Source organism: Gavialis gangeticus, unplaced genomic scaffold, assembly GCF_001723915.1.
Source record: "Gavialis gangeticus isolate Ggan-Ray unplaced genomic scaffold, GavGan_comp1, whole genome shotgun sequence".
Lineage (NCBI taxonomy): Eukaryota > Metazoa > Chordata > Crocodylia > Gavialidae > Gavialis > Gavialis gangeticus.
In genome coordinates this window covers 2140985-2155955 of record NW_017728997.1, presented here as the reverse complement: position 1 = coordinate 2155955, position 14971 = coordinate 2140985, and the positions used below count along the sequence as shown (strand labels likewise).

The following is a 14971-nucleotide window of genomic DNA, read 5'->3' as shown; positions in this document are numbered from 1 at the left end:
CCCCTTCCCCCCCCCCCCCCCCCCCCCCTCCAGGCAGGTAGGCCATGCCATGGGAGCAGCAGCTAGGGACTTTTTCTTAAGTCCCTGAATCAGGTAAGAGCCTGCCTCCCCCTGCTCTCAACACCCACTCCCTTCCCTGCTAACTGCTCAGCAGTACCTGTATTTCCCTCTTGTCCCCACCTGCCTCCCCCTCCACTGCTGCTGTCCCTGGCTGACCTTAGAGGTTGCATGGAGGGGAGCTCCAGAGCCACTCCAGTGGGCCCCATCAGTACTGTGAGCGAATCCAGGCTCAGCGGCAGTGACAGTCAAGTCCCTCGTCTGGACTGGTGGGAAATACTTGGGGGGATCTGGCAAAGATGGGGAAACCACCCATCACCACCGCTGCCACAGTGCCTGACTGTCTCGGGATCTGCTCCCTGCAGTTACAGCCAGGGCAGGACACAAGCATTTCTGGAGATCCCCACTATCCCCGGGTCATCCAGGGACAGTAGCAGTAGCAGGCAGGGAGCACGTAAACAGAAGGGGAGGGGAGTTGCCTCTTAGCATGGAGAAAAGGGAAGTGGCGGGACCTTACCTGCCTTGGGGACTGAGAAACATGTCAGCAGCTGCTGCTCCCATAGCATGGTCCCAAAGGGGGGGCAACCATGCCACCACACCCACTCTTGATCCACTCTGGGCCCATTTACCTTTTCCGGCCAGTCCCTGAACACATCTGACACCTCCTTTGCTGCTTTCTCCTCTGTCGTGTTCCACTGCAAGAAACGCACCTCATCTAAAAATACCAGAGATATAAAATATGCCTCGTGTTGCTAAGGTCAACAGTGTTTCAGATTTATGCAAACGAGACTTCACATGTGAAGTCTTGTTATGCTTTCGAAACATAGCCCTGCTCTGTGAGGTTCTGCAAAAAAAATTATGTTAAGTATGTCCTTTGCACAACAACAGAATGGAGGCTAGCTTGAGTGTCATTCATATGAAAGAGGCTATAACAGATGTCTCGATAAAATTCACCCCTGGAATAAGTGGGCAAGTGTTCTGAGATTAAATGAATGTTACATAGGTGCAAGTTGTGCGTGTAAGTAACGGCTAGTAAACTACTTTGCAGATGCACCTGTGTTTAATCAGAATAGATGCAACTAAACAATTGCTTTAGCTGTGCAACAGTGGTAACTCTTTTGAATGTTCCTGCAAACTTTTGTGGAGGGGAGGCATATAAAAAAAGGCCAAATTCATGAGGGGAAACAACTCAGTAAGATTCCTCTTACACTAAGTAAAACTCACACTTTGCTGGGTTTGGAATCTGAATAGGTTAGAATAGATTGAGTCATTTGCTTTTCTGTGTATCTAGACACAGGAACAAAGAACCAAACTGTAAAAAGAACTACTTTGCTTTTACACTCACCAAGTGTAACAACTACACAGGGGAAATGTTCTGGGTGTAATATATCTCTCGCCACCATGGCTGGATTTCCAGATAGGCTTCTTTTCATTCAGAGTTTGCCATGCAGATTCTAAATATATGGAGCTCCTGATGGGAATTTGGAATGAACAAGAATGTAGGTTTGGGGCCTTGGACTGTAGGGGTTAGGAATAAAACAAGGCTATCTTTTATATCTGTCCTCATGCCCATCCCAAATTCTGGGTATAGTAAGTCAAATAGCCCTACATTACTTGTGAAAGAAACCTCCAACTAAAGGAATTAAGAGATAGTGGTAGAAGTAGGAGAGGATGGTAGGACAGGAGGAGATACTGTCTTGAAGAAGCCATAACTGCTACTCACCCAGCCTGCACCCTGACACCCACTGCATTTGTATCTACCATGACCATGACATTTGTGGCATGCCTGAAATCAGAAAGATGTGCATATATAAAGCTACCAGGGACCATCAAGATAGAAACATGCAATCATTTTACATCAAACTTTAGAGACAACAGCTTAACCTCAATAGAATACTATCAAATATAGTGAAAAAGTCCATAACGGACTATTCAAAAAGTATCAATAATAAATTACTTTATAAAAAGAAATACAGCAAAAAGAAGAAGAGGAGGAAAAATATTCTGAGATTCTTTTTTATTATAGTTTATTTAAAATTTTACCTGATTCAACTAACTATAGCTTTCTGCCTCTCTTTGGACAAATTCTATTATGAATAATATATATTTTTTTTAAGTTGGGAAAATGTTCTGCCAATTTTTGTCAAGATGAAATAGAAAAAAGAAAAAGAAAAAAATATCAGCATTTCTTCTAATAAATATTGGAGCAAAAAATAAATTAAAATAGCTAAAGAAAAGAAGATTAGAAATAATTCAATTGCACTGATTTGCTGTTTTACTAAAACTCAATAAAACCATGAACACTGTGTGTGTGTAGAGATGTGACAATAAAGAAAAGTTGTATACTAACACTAAAATACATTTTAGAGCTCTCTTTTATGACCACGAATAACTAGATTCATAAAATGCTTGTCTAAGCACTCATATCCTAATTAATAATGCACTCTGTCCTTGATTTTTAACTGCCCCATAGGGGATTACCTTAACTAAAGAAGAGTGAGGTACTCGAAACTTCCTTGTATCGTCATGAAACAGCGGTGGAGTCTGAACTTTAATGTCCCATGGCCGAGGAGAAGTGCCATTTTGTGGTCCATCTACCAAGTTACCTGTGATAGGAAGAAGACCTTGTATAAATTTGTGTCAAATTTTGGTTTCCTGTCTGTGGTTCTGGAGAGGACTCTGGGCTTCTCCATCTTCTTCCCACTGGCACACCAATCACTACCACAACTAGCAGGAACTAAATAGTTCTGTTAGTATTTTCTGTGAAGGATTAGGATGGGGATGGAGAGTGAACTGCCCACTTTCTCCATTTTACACCTTCTTAGGGTCTTCTTCAGGATCTTCTGAGGTCCCAGAGTAGTTGAGCCATTCAAGTCTGGGTTCATGCACATTGCTTAAGTGGAGTGAAAGAAGGTTATCCATCCTGTACCTTTTCTCTGGACAAAGAAAGGATGTCACTCTTTCAGTTGTCAATCTAAATTGTTTCAGATGTACTAAAAGTATTTTTCGCACTTTTTTACTATGGAGAGAGGCTGCTTTCTTCCAGTGGAAATAATACCTTCTATTTCCAAAATAAAAATCACAAGAAGTCACAAAATAGAAATAAAATGAAGCTAGGTCAGTTTAAAAATGTGTTCCATCCAGGGAACTACCCTCCAAGTCCCTCAGTTCCTTCATACAATAGGTCATGTCAATCACTTCAGTAAGCTTCTCTTAGAAAATGATTACACTTCGTCTTTTCAAAACAGATCTCATTGTATTCTGAAGTTCTCTTCTTACTTTTTTTTAAAGTAAGCTCTCTTTTTACTTTTTTGCAGTCACATATACTGTAATCATGAAAGTTTCTCTAAAGGACCAAGTTAAGTTTACTTTCTTGTCTTGTAAACCAAAGGCTTAAGGTGCTGTAGCCCACTGATCCAGGGAACATGTGCAAAAATGCATGAACTCTTTCCATTTTCCAATTACATATTGAAATAAAGTCATTGATTTGCAGTAATTTGAGCCTACCTCTTTCTCCGCCTACCATAAGAGTCACAAGGTGACTTCCACTGTTTAAAATATGTACTATATTAGAGATGAATCCAAGGCCAAACCCTAGATCCAACCATCCTTCCCCTAAAATTGGACAGAGTTCAGATCCCTTATCTCAGTCAAACTTTTCATCTCTGGCCAATATGTACTAGTAAGTGACAGTCCAGCATAAGAAGATGTAGTATCAGGGGAAAAAATGAATGACTAATACCCAAGATATTCCTCCACGATCTTGGTCAAGGCACTTGCGTCCAGACCTTCAAAGGATTTATTCTCATTGATTAAAGTGCCTAAGTACCTTTGAGAACCTGGGCCTTATTGCGCCTTGGCAATATTAATACTTTTCAACATTATAGGAGTGCTCTGAGGATGAAAGCATTGCAGATTAGGAATTGCTCATATATGACTTCTATAAAGGGGCATAGGAGAATCTCAGCTAGCTAGAATGGCGGGCTTCATGACATTTAGATCTACTGAAATTATAAACAGAGAAGAGGCCTTTTGCAAAGAACTGAGCCCCCAATTCTTCTTGGAGATTCTGGATGCCGCGTAATATAGATAATAGTATAATACAGTATTACTTGTACCTCATATTTACTATGCCAACTTGGCACAATAGGAGTGTGAGAACTTTACCCCCAAGCTTTCTTGGCTCCTTCTGCTTTAGTCTGAACACTGTGAAAGTTCAGGGGAATTTGTTTAAAGCCCTTGGTACCAATTCCTTCCTTTGACATAATGGCCCACCCTGAGAACTTTTGAGACAAGCTAAAATGAAGAATTTAAAAAAGAATTGTTTCAGGTTCACCGTCCTTTCATACACATGATGTGGGGATGTTTAAAATTGTATGAAGCGCTCTCACAGAGCAGGAATGTCACTGCAAACAGTTCCACTTCATGACTCTGATATAAAAGCATTTCCTGTTTGTAGTATTTCAAATTGGGTATGAGGCTGTTACTTACTAGTCAAAGGTTCAAAAGTCCATTCACTTAACCTTGATTCATTAAAGGTCTCCAGTCGATACTAGAAAAGAGAAACCATGAAATTAGCTACCGTGAAAAGAAATTCGATTAAGCAACCAAAGCCAGGAAATTTTTCATTTAAAGTCGTAACAATAAATTGAGGAAAATGGGCCACAAGGTTATTCACTCAGTCTTTTGACACTGCATTTGTTTAAAATAATTGTTTAGGCATAAACAAGCAAAACGTTTGATTTCCCATCATTCGTGGGTTCCTCTTGGGGGGCTTTTATTCAGAATATTCCAGTTAGCCATGAGGCTTTTGTGAAAATGTTGGTGAACCTCAAAGGTCGAACAAACATTAATATAAATTGATATAGATCTAAAAGAACTTAGAAAAGGTATATTCAGAATTTATTAGTGATCTATTAGGATTCTTTCCAGAAAACTAATCAAGACGTAGGTACAATACAGCATGTCTTAGATGAACAGCTATGCAATACAAGAACTGCAAAATAGAAATTTTTCATCTTGAGTATTCCTCTCTCTCTAGCCTCACAGATTTTGGAGCGGGGGGGGCTACAACTTAACTACAGCCTTTCATCTTCTCCTATCTTGCGCAATCTCCTTCTGCCATGTTGCATCCTTGCCAACCCCTTCCAGATCAGTTTTTATTATCTTCCCATCATTGCCTTGGCCTGCCTCGAGGGCTGATACCCTTAACCTCAGCTTCCAAATTCTGCCTCACTTGCCTTCTCTCATCAGTTCCCTGTTCACTTCTGTTTCTGAGCTTTTATTTTGCTCAAGACATGAGGCCTTTTGTAAAGGTCCACACAGCTCTTGATGAAGTTGTCTCTTCACATTCTGTTTTCTTGTACTGCACCAACTATTTTCCTTGACACTTTGTTTTCAACCACTTGCAGCCTTTTTCCATTTGCCTTTATCAGCATCTAGGATTCACCCCCATATAAAAGGGCAGGTTGAACAATTGTACTATGCAGCTAGATTTTAAGGTTACTTGAGATTTTCCTTGATGCCATTATTTTATCTAGACTCCACGGGCATATGTTAGCACTGTAAATCCATGCCTTGATTTCTTCAGTTATTTGATGCTCTTCAGTGACTGTTGTTCCTAAATATTTATTTTTTTCGCCTTTTTCTACATTGTCATTCCCTATCCTTATCCTCCTGTGATTGAGAGATTTATTTCTGAATATGCTTTGAGTATTTAGTGAATAGAAGTGACAGGAGCTTTCACACAAAAAAAATTAGAATATTTCCTAAGTCATTTGCAAAGAGAAAAGAAAAAGGGCTAAATGTTTAATGTTCATTATTTTCAGTGAATAATATAACTCCATTGAGAACAAAAGCATTTTATCTACCGCGGCATTTTGGATGTTGGAGACTCTTAAAAGAAGATACACAAGTCAGTGGTACTTGATGTATTAGCACTCACACCTCGAGTTTTTGGTTCTATTGAACAAGTCCCACCGAACAGGTCTTAAAAAGTGAAATGGGCCATCATCCATAAGTCACAGGAGGCCCTGTACTCTGAAACACATTCATGTACATTCAACAAGTACCTATAGCTTTGCTTAGGAAAAGACAGTCGTTTTCTATGAAGGTCATGTGGGAGACCAATACCACAGTCTTAAAAAGAAGAGAAAATTTTTCAGGTATGTTGCCATCTTTAGACATTGTACATATTCTATACTAGAGAGAAAGATGAACATGTTTGCTTGTAAAACCTGCAATAATCAGTAAGGTAGGTTCCCCCGCCCCTCCCTTTCAAAGGAATTAAATCCATTTAATTTAATGAATAGATAATTTTTCACAGACCAGTGTCACTGATACAAGTGACAGAACCAGAAACGTCCCAGGAAGTATCAGATATGGATATACTCACTCGGTATAAAGTCAGCTGCCTCAAATCCTGAATGACCAGTTCTCCTGCAGCTTTATTACCATAGCAACACTTGGAATTAACAAAGCTAACGAGGGCATTTCTAGCCACGTCTTCTGTCATTGTGGGAATCCTGGGGATTAACATTAAAACAATTATTAAATCTCTCACTGTTTAACCTTTTTAAAGAAGTAGCCAGCACAGGTTAGCACCTTTAACTCACTGCAAGAGAATAAGCACGAAAGGAATAGGCCCACGTGAGAGTACCCAGATCTTGGATGCGAATCACTGCTAGCAGCAGCATCTTTTTAGTTACCAAAAATAAGGCCTTTTTTATAAAGTACATGATTACTGTCATTGTGAAAAAAAATATATCCTATGTTGATCACTTTTGGAGACAGGTTTTAAAGCAAAACTTTGTGCATGAATCCTAACCTCAGATATTATTGTTTGGGATAAAGCAGAACTGAGATGCCAAAGAAATCAAGTATTAAAAGACTAAATTGCCCGTGAAGAGAGCACAGCGCGTCACTTTTAACATTCTGCTCACAATGCGGCCTCCTAGAAATGAACAGTGCAATCTTACCCATGGACCTGAAATGGAATATGAATAAAATCATTGTACAGATAACAACTGACCCTTGAAACGCTGAGTCTGCTCCCTTTGAAGACGGTCTTAAAATTCACGTTGACTTAGTGGCGCAGGCTTGGGCTCTAAATGCCCCCTCTGTAATATATGGCTTTATCCTGTCATTCATCTCTGTGATGTAAAGATGGTCTTGGAAAGGTGTATTACAATGTTGTACAGCAGATTCCAATAGAGGGGATATTATTCAACTTTACTGTTTTTGAAGAACATTTAAGCAATTTGTCCATGAACCATCCCTGCTGACTAAATCCCCCATGGCAAGTAAATTCTGCAAATGCTCCGTTATGGTCCCCGACAATATTCCTTTAAGAATTGTCATCGTCAGATATGGTGACAGTTTCAATTAGGCTGTCTAAGTTTTCCTCAATGAAAAGAAAAAGCCAGTAATCACAAACCCTACAAATATTTGGATGCCACAGGGCAGGTATCAGAGAGCAAAAATGACTGCTTTTTAGGGCATCCAGATAATTTTTGACATGATAAATCACCCCTGCAGGGCTTGCAGTCAGTTACAACAATGTCTGGAACATCCATGACACTGTGATTACAGGCTGGGGACTAATAAATTATCCCTGGGTTACCAACATATCCAAAGGAAATATAAAACACATCTGCTCTTAGATAATATTCCTCAGTCTCTAGGTGCCTTTTTATTTAGATCAAATGTGTACTTTGCTAAACTCTCATTAGAAGGCAACCATCAAATTCAACGCTCTTTTGTTTGCTTAATACCTTTTCTATCATTTTAAAACTATATTTAAAAGACATGCAGGCAGTTCATAATGCTCTGGAGACAGTTTTTCCCTTTCATAAAGGCTGCATAACTTAATTTCACCGGACACACTATTTTTTTTTTGGATGAGAGAAGCTAGTGAGAATCTCTCCCTGCATGATACTTGATTTGTTAAAGTGCTGCTTCATTTTTTATGTTGCAGATCAAAATAAAACATTGGGGGAAAAAAAGGCTTTCTTGAAAAAAAAAAGGGGGGGGGGGGAAATCATAGCTGAAGGGTATATATTTAGTACCCAGGACTGTAGGCTGAACACACAATTCAGAGGGCTACCCCAAGTCCTCTGTCCCATTCAAGTCTCACAAGAAAAAGGTCACGGGACTGCATCATATATGTGTTGTTCCATTCAGCCTCTGGGTAAGTCCAGGAATCCTGGATAAAAAAACTGGTCTGTAGCTAAGCTAAACCAGGAGACAAGGTTTCTTTTCCTAGCTCTGCCCCAGACTTTTCTGACCCAAAGCAAGTCCTTCAGTTGTTCTGTGCTTCGGTTCCACGACCATAAAACAGGGAATATACTTCTTCCCTTCTTCCATCCTTTGCCTGTCCCAGTCCATTTCGATTACAAGGGCAGGGACCTTCTCTCACAACGTGGTTGTAAAGCAACTGGCATAAATCTCGGAACCGATCTTGGTTAGGATTGTATAAAGCTAATTAAAAACATAAGACAGAACACTACCCTGCGTCTTGGAGCGGCATAGAGTAGATGCTAGAGGGAAGTATATTTATGCAGGGCCTATCCAGACTGATCAGACCCCTGCCACTTCCAATTTCCAGCATTCAGAGGTCTAGAAAGTCCTAATAGGGGGAGTAAGGCCCTACTGTCATGCTGAATGCGCACTGCTAAACCTATCCTGCATGAAAGGTCTGTCGGATGTGACACTACACCACTTTCGCACCGATACACCTGGAAAGGTAAAGTAAGAAAAGCATCCCACCTGTGTTCTAGGGGCATGGGTCTGTTTCCCTGTTCACCAAGGTCTCTCAAGAAGTCCGAAGGTGGTGGAAATCTTCTTTCTTCTAAATGAGACAGTAGAAATTAAACTACTCTGAAATGCCAAAAGTAAAATCTTTTATTTTATACAGACCATTCATGAACTGATGGAAGGCGAATGTTCACAGGGCATGACATTTGAATAAGCTGGTGGAAATCTAGCTGTTTATTCAAAGTCCACAAACTAGGGTTGGTGGACTATCTTGTTAGTTAGTGAAAATCAAAGTTCCAGTGAATTCTGCAAATCTCTACCAGCTGATACAAGCAGAGGCTGTTACTCAGTATCTCCTGAATGGACTCTCTCATGAGATTACTAGTATTTCTACCCTCAATCAGAACAGGGTTTCAAATACAGCAGCATTTTTCCCCAGAACTACAACAATTCTGTTATACCATGGCCAATAAGTATCATGGCAGAAGTACCAAAAATTAAAATAAATTCAGTGACTAATTTATAGTCTGTATTTAAATATTGCAAATACATTTTAAAAATACTAATTTATAGTCTGTATTTAAATCCTGCAATTTCTTGCGGGCAAATATGCCCTTGTTTTTGAAAAGACGAATGAAGGAAAAAAACTGTCTTTCCCTGTATTAAGTAACGGAGTCATGGCAGCTAGAAAGCCAAGCTTGCTCATTGTTCTGCTCCCTGGGAATCACATGCAGACTTCACTTTTGGCCAGTATGGGTGGGGGGAGGAGGTAATGGGTTTTACTGTATTTCCTGGAATATAACGCACACTCCAATTTCCAGCAACTATTTTTGAAAACTCTGTGCGCTCTATGTGAGAAAACAACATGGTATTTCCTTTTAAGCTTTTAGTTGTTGACAAATTATGAAGTACAGTATTTCAGGTTGGTGCCTGAGAGTGCCTATACACATGCTTGGGGGGGGGCTTAATTAGAGTGGCTCTGAGAGCCACTCTAATTAAAGTGCCCGGAGCATCTCCTGTATCAGCATCCCTGCACTTCAAAATGGTGGTGGGGCCATTTTATCTACAGCTCATTGAACCAGCTTTAGATAAAGTGCCCCTGCCACCATTTTGAAGTGTGGGGACACTGATACATGAGATGCAGAGCCTGGCTGGACCCAGCAGACTCTACTAATTGCATTGGAGCAGCCTCTATGCTGTAATTATAGCGTGCCAAAGCAACCTCCATGCTTGAGTATGGACACCCTGAGTGACCACTGAATTGCTCCAAGAATTTCTCCAGTTTCACCTGTTGAGACCCCATCCATTTTAGCTGAGTTCCAGTAACACAAAACTAGAATAATACAGAGGTAAATGAGGCCTGGTATGAAACTAGGCTGACTGCAGTACTCAAAGTTGAGACTCAGGGGTGGGAACTATGGAGGAGCCTGCGTGACACCTGCTAAGTTAGTCCCTTGTTTCCATAGAAACAAATTAAAATGCAAATTGTACTAGGAGAGAAACTGTAAGTGTTGCATAGATACCCCCATCCTGAAGAGTCCATTCATGTCCATCCAGTCGTTCCAGATCAATAGATAGTGATAATGGGCTTTCAGGCTCAGTTTCCAAGTCCAGGATGGCTGTCAGAAATAAGCAACAAGTAGTGACAATTCAGTGAAAGAATCACTAGTACAAGGGCAAACCACCTTAGCAATTCCAAGTACTGACATCCCATTTTGGTGGGAATTTAAATGGAGTTGTCACTTTTTCCTCTTGATGGCTTCACCTTGCTTGGTCTCACATGATCTCAGTCCCCATACTGTAATGAAATAATACTAAAGTTCATTTTTGCCTATAAAGAGGGGTTCAATCCAGCAAGGAAAAGAGCACGCTCAAATCTCATTGGCCAGGTACAGACATTGCACTTTTACCATTATAAGTGATTAGAAAGCGGTCTATACCCATAACAGAACAGAAGTTCGGCACACAGGCTGGTTTAGAAATGGAGGAACCCAATATAAGATTTGCTCCCTTCCCTTCCCTTCCCCGCCTTCCGCCTCCCCAGGGCAAATGTGTGTTCTGTTCACTACCGATCTAAACTATGCCGCTTACAGATAACCACGCAACTCGAATCGATTCTGCCTTGGGCTTTTGAATGTCTGTATCTAGCCATAGTCTCCCCTCCAACACTTCACACCAGCAGGATAATGGGTTTAGATAATAAATTCAGTTTTGGCAAATTATACCTGATGTTGTCTAGCTGTAGGAGATGGGGGATAGGTTTCAGGAATCCTGGGGTCTATTCCTGCCTGTTCCACTGACTCTTTGATCTTGGGGAAATTGTATGTTGTTTGCATTACCATGATACTGAACAGGCTTTGAACCAGGATTGCATTGTGTAGGCGCTACAATTGTCTGGATCATCTAAGTCTGCCTCTTAATATCCCCATTTGGAGAGGGACATAATAATGCCTGCTTTCCTTTATTATTATTATTACTACTACTAGTTACAAAACACATTGAAATCCTTGAATGAAAGATACTATATAGAAGCAAAGCTTTTTTTCTATTCAAGGCATTTCCTACATCAATTCCAAATAAGACTTTAAAAAAAAAACCAATATGCTAGTAATATAATAGCTGATATAATTGAAACAATTGTACAACTTAGTGAATTGTGTTATCAAGTCTTTGGCAATATTTTCTTTAGGAAGTGAGGGCTGATTTAACATTTTAGGCAGAATAAAAGCTTTTATTTAAACTCTGATTCTGAAGATACATATGCAACTAGTCTTCATAAGCTTCTCATGTGTCAAGAGGTTTGTAAAGTATTACAGTGGTATGTGACTGATGTCCAGAAATTGGACTTCACTTTTTGGGTGAGAAAATTTTGCTGAGAATTACAGCCATTGAAGGGAGTTAAACATGCAATTACCATACAAAAAAATGCCAATCCAAATCTACTAGCTTCAAACTGGAGGCTTTTGTTTTTATTAATGGTAGCTCCAGTAATTAGCTGTTGCCATCTCTAAAAATTTGTTTTAATCCTAATCTTGGGACACTGATTGTTTTGTCTGTTTAGGTTCTTCTCTAAAAATACAGAGCCCTTATTGAGTTATAACAATTGGTGTTGTGATTTTAATGCAGAAACAATCCTTCTTATTCAGAAGCTTCCACGCAGCCGCCTTTATCATCATGTTAGTTTGGTTTGCCCTGTTAGGAAAATGCAATTTGTAAAAAGGAAGAGAAAATAAAGAGAGAGAGAGAGACCCATGTGGAAGAGCCAGGAAATGCTGATGTACAATCTGAACTCTAAAAAGTATGGCGCAGAGCAGTCATCTATCAATTTGATTTACTAGACTTCTCTCCTGAGAGCATTCTCAGTTCTTCAGGGAGGCTAAATTAATCTCTCCATTATTTAACCTATGAAAATGAGAAACTACATGCTTCAGTTGCAGTGCCACATTTCCCGCACATTAGAAGGCAAGGTTGTCCTTGTACTGATGGAGCAAAGATATCGGCTTAACCGTGAGTGATAAGCACTATAGGATGCTTTCTGTCAAAAGCAATCAATAGGATGCTTTCAGTATAATTATTTTGGTCCTGTCCAGAGCAAACAAAGAGACCTTACTGGCAAAGCATTTCAATTGATCATGGAGTAGACTAGTATTTAAGATCACAGGTTATACTATTCTATTCTGGATTTCTAAAATTTGGCAAATTCAAGATCAAAAGTGATTCTGACCTTCTCCTATTTTATCTTCACTTCCAATGTCCAGCCTCAGGAAACGGATAAATGCTTTAAGTGTTTATCCATCTCTGCGAAATGGAAATTAAATTGTCTGCTGAAAACTAGAGAAGTGGAGAACCAGTAGCTATCTGACTCCAGGTCCAGAGGCCCGATATCTAATTACAAAAGTGTTACTAATGGTATAGTAAAACTCGAGCATTTAATTTAATTTGGAGACTGTGCACCAGGTGCTATACAAATTCATGATTAAAAATGATGCCTCTTCCAGAGCTTTTGCAAGAAACAAGACAAAGGGTGAGAATGGAAATGAAGGTGTAAAAAAGAGAAGTCATATGCCAGAAGCCACATAGTAGGCCAATGGCAGAGTCAGAAATATGGCCTCTGATCATCTGACCTGGCATTAATTTTTTCAAATAAGTTAATTTTCTTAACATCTGTACTTACACATCTGTCTACTATGGAGTGGTCTGTAAACACCTGCCCATTTCACCAATGCATAAGACACAGTAATGAGACTTACATCATGATACCTTGAAGAAATCAGTCTAGGTATAAATCAAAATAAATGTATCAAGTTATTACAATAAAATGTAGGCATGCATTTTAAAGCTGTAGGACTTTGTCTCCTTTAGGAAATTAAATATGCCTTACAAAGATTAGTCTGTTCTCTTAGAATACAGTCTGCTAGTATGTACATGCAGTAGGTAACTAGTACAATCACCTACTACATGTAGCTAAGGCACCACTGAAAAAGAATAGAAAGCGCACCACTTGTCAAGAACTGAGGCAATATCAGGAGCAACGTGTGGAATATAACAGCTTTGACTCCTTTGGGCACATCCAAATGAGCGCTCACTGTGGCGGGTGCAGAGATCCCACCTCAGGAATACAGCTGGGTATTCGTATCCCTCTGCTGTTTCCACCACGTGAGGCGGGCCAGTAGGGAGTGCTCCTGCGTCGAGCCGCCCACCTCCCTGTGCCCGACCACCTTCCAGGCTCCGAATGCCTCCCTAGGGGCACCTTATGTCCGGCCGACCCCTCTCCCGGAGCACACTCGGTAGTCTGGGGGTAACGTGCCGCCACCACCCCAAGAATGGACTGTCTCGCGGCCCTGTGTCCTTGGGGTAACACAGGCCTAATAGTCCTACGGGTACTCGACCCAATACAGGCACTTGGGGTACTTCCCCAAGTCCAGGGGCAAAAAGTAAAGTCTCCCTTAGCCCACAGACCTAAGGGGTCTCTTAGGCATAATTTAGACCCATCCCTCAATAAGTCTCCCACACCAGTCGAAAAGGAGAACTTTATTGATTACAGGGGGTAGGGTAAACTAGGGTACAGGATAGAGCAATATCTAGAAATCCTAAAGAGCAAACAGTCTGGCTGTGGTAGCCTTTTGATTACGCATCTGTGATACTTCCAGCTAAATATCTAATCAGATTGAGTAGCTTACTCACAAGCATCTTCCAAAGGCAGGTGAAGTTTCCCTTTGGAGGCAGGCGGTTCCTAGCTCGTGAGTTTGGGGGGAGAGAGCCAGTTTCAGATGTTAAGGCTTCTCTGTCCCCTGCCTGGCTGCTGCGTCACCTCATGGCCGGAGAGGAGAGACCGCCTCCTTCCCCGTCCTAACTTATATAGCCCCTGTGACCTCATTCACCTGGGCCAGCGGAGGTCAGCCCCAGTTGGCTGTCAGCCAACCAATCTGAAATGCATCACCTGTTACCGGGCAGATCCCAGCTCCCCAGGTAGAAACCCCTTACCCAGGTAAGTGATGCAAGTCACGTAAGCAGAGGGAGCAGGTTTCCCCCTCCCTCAGGAATGCAGCCAGCTCCAGTTCCCTAAAGAGACAGGCTGAGGGTGTGGTCCCCTGTGTGCTGGGCCCATCCTAATTGAATGGTCACAGCACAGAGATTTAAATCACAGTGTCACAGGGCAGAGATTTTTGGGGAGAAACCAAGGTGGCTTTCTGCCACACTCACGTACCTCTTGCCCTGCCTCAAACCCCTTTGAGGTGGGGTAATAGTCACGTGCAGGAACGAAAAAATGTTCCCTGAGCTGCAAACTTGCAGTGCAGGGAGGAAATTAGACCCCTGGATATCAAGCGGTCTAAAAAAATTTAAGTTTAAAAAAGCGGCACAGGGCACAGTCCCGAACTGTGCCCTGAGGCAACCAGAGGCTGGGTCCTCCACGGAGATGCTCTGGCTGCCAGAGAATCTCTATGGTTGGCCCTTGCCCTCGTGCTGAAACACATGGCCGGCCAGGCCGCATGTTTCAGCACCAGGGCTCTGGTGCTGGCAAGTAAGGGGTCAGGGGGACTGGAGGAGGTGGGGAGGGGACCATGAGGGGGACCTCCAACGGCCCTACCCACTCCCCCAGCCCCCCCAACCCATGCTCTGGCCAGCTCCTCCCCCCACCAGCCCCCCCAAAACCCCCCAA

General features: G+C 41.5%; 1 protein-coding gene across 2 annotated transcripts in view; it reads right to left on the bottom strand.

Moving 5' to 3' along the window:
* LOC109288941 (protein SSUH2 homolog) overlaps positions 1-14971 on the bottom strand; it is a 40682-nt gene that overhangs the window by 18185 nt on the left and 7526 nt on the right. For both annotated transcript variants that reach the window (XM_019504696.1, XM_019504697.1), the window contains exons 2-8: positions 10335-10430; positions 8824-8905; positions 6452-6581; positions 4549-4609; positions 2539-2663; positions 1781-1843; positions 687-772 (exon numbers count right to left, since the gene is read on the bottom strand). In XM_019504696.1, coding sequence (XP_019360241.1) covers positions 687-772; positions 1781-1843; positions 2539-2663; positions 4549-4609; positions 6452-6581; positions 8824-8905; positions 10335-10430 — 643 coding nt within the window. The remainder of the gene's footprint in view (positions 1-686; positions 773-1780; positions 1844-2538; positions 2664-4548; positions 4610-6451; positions 6582-8823; positions 8906-10334; positions 10431-14971) is intronic.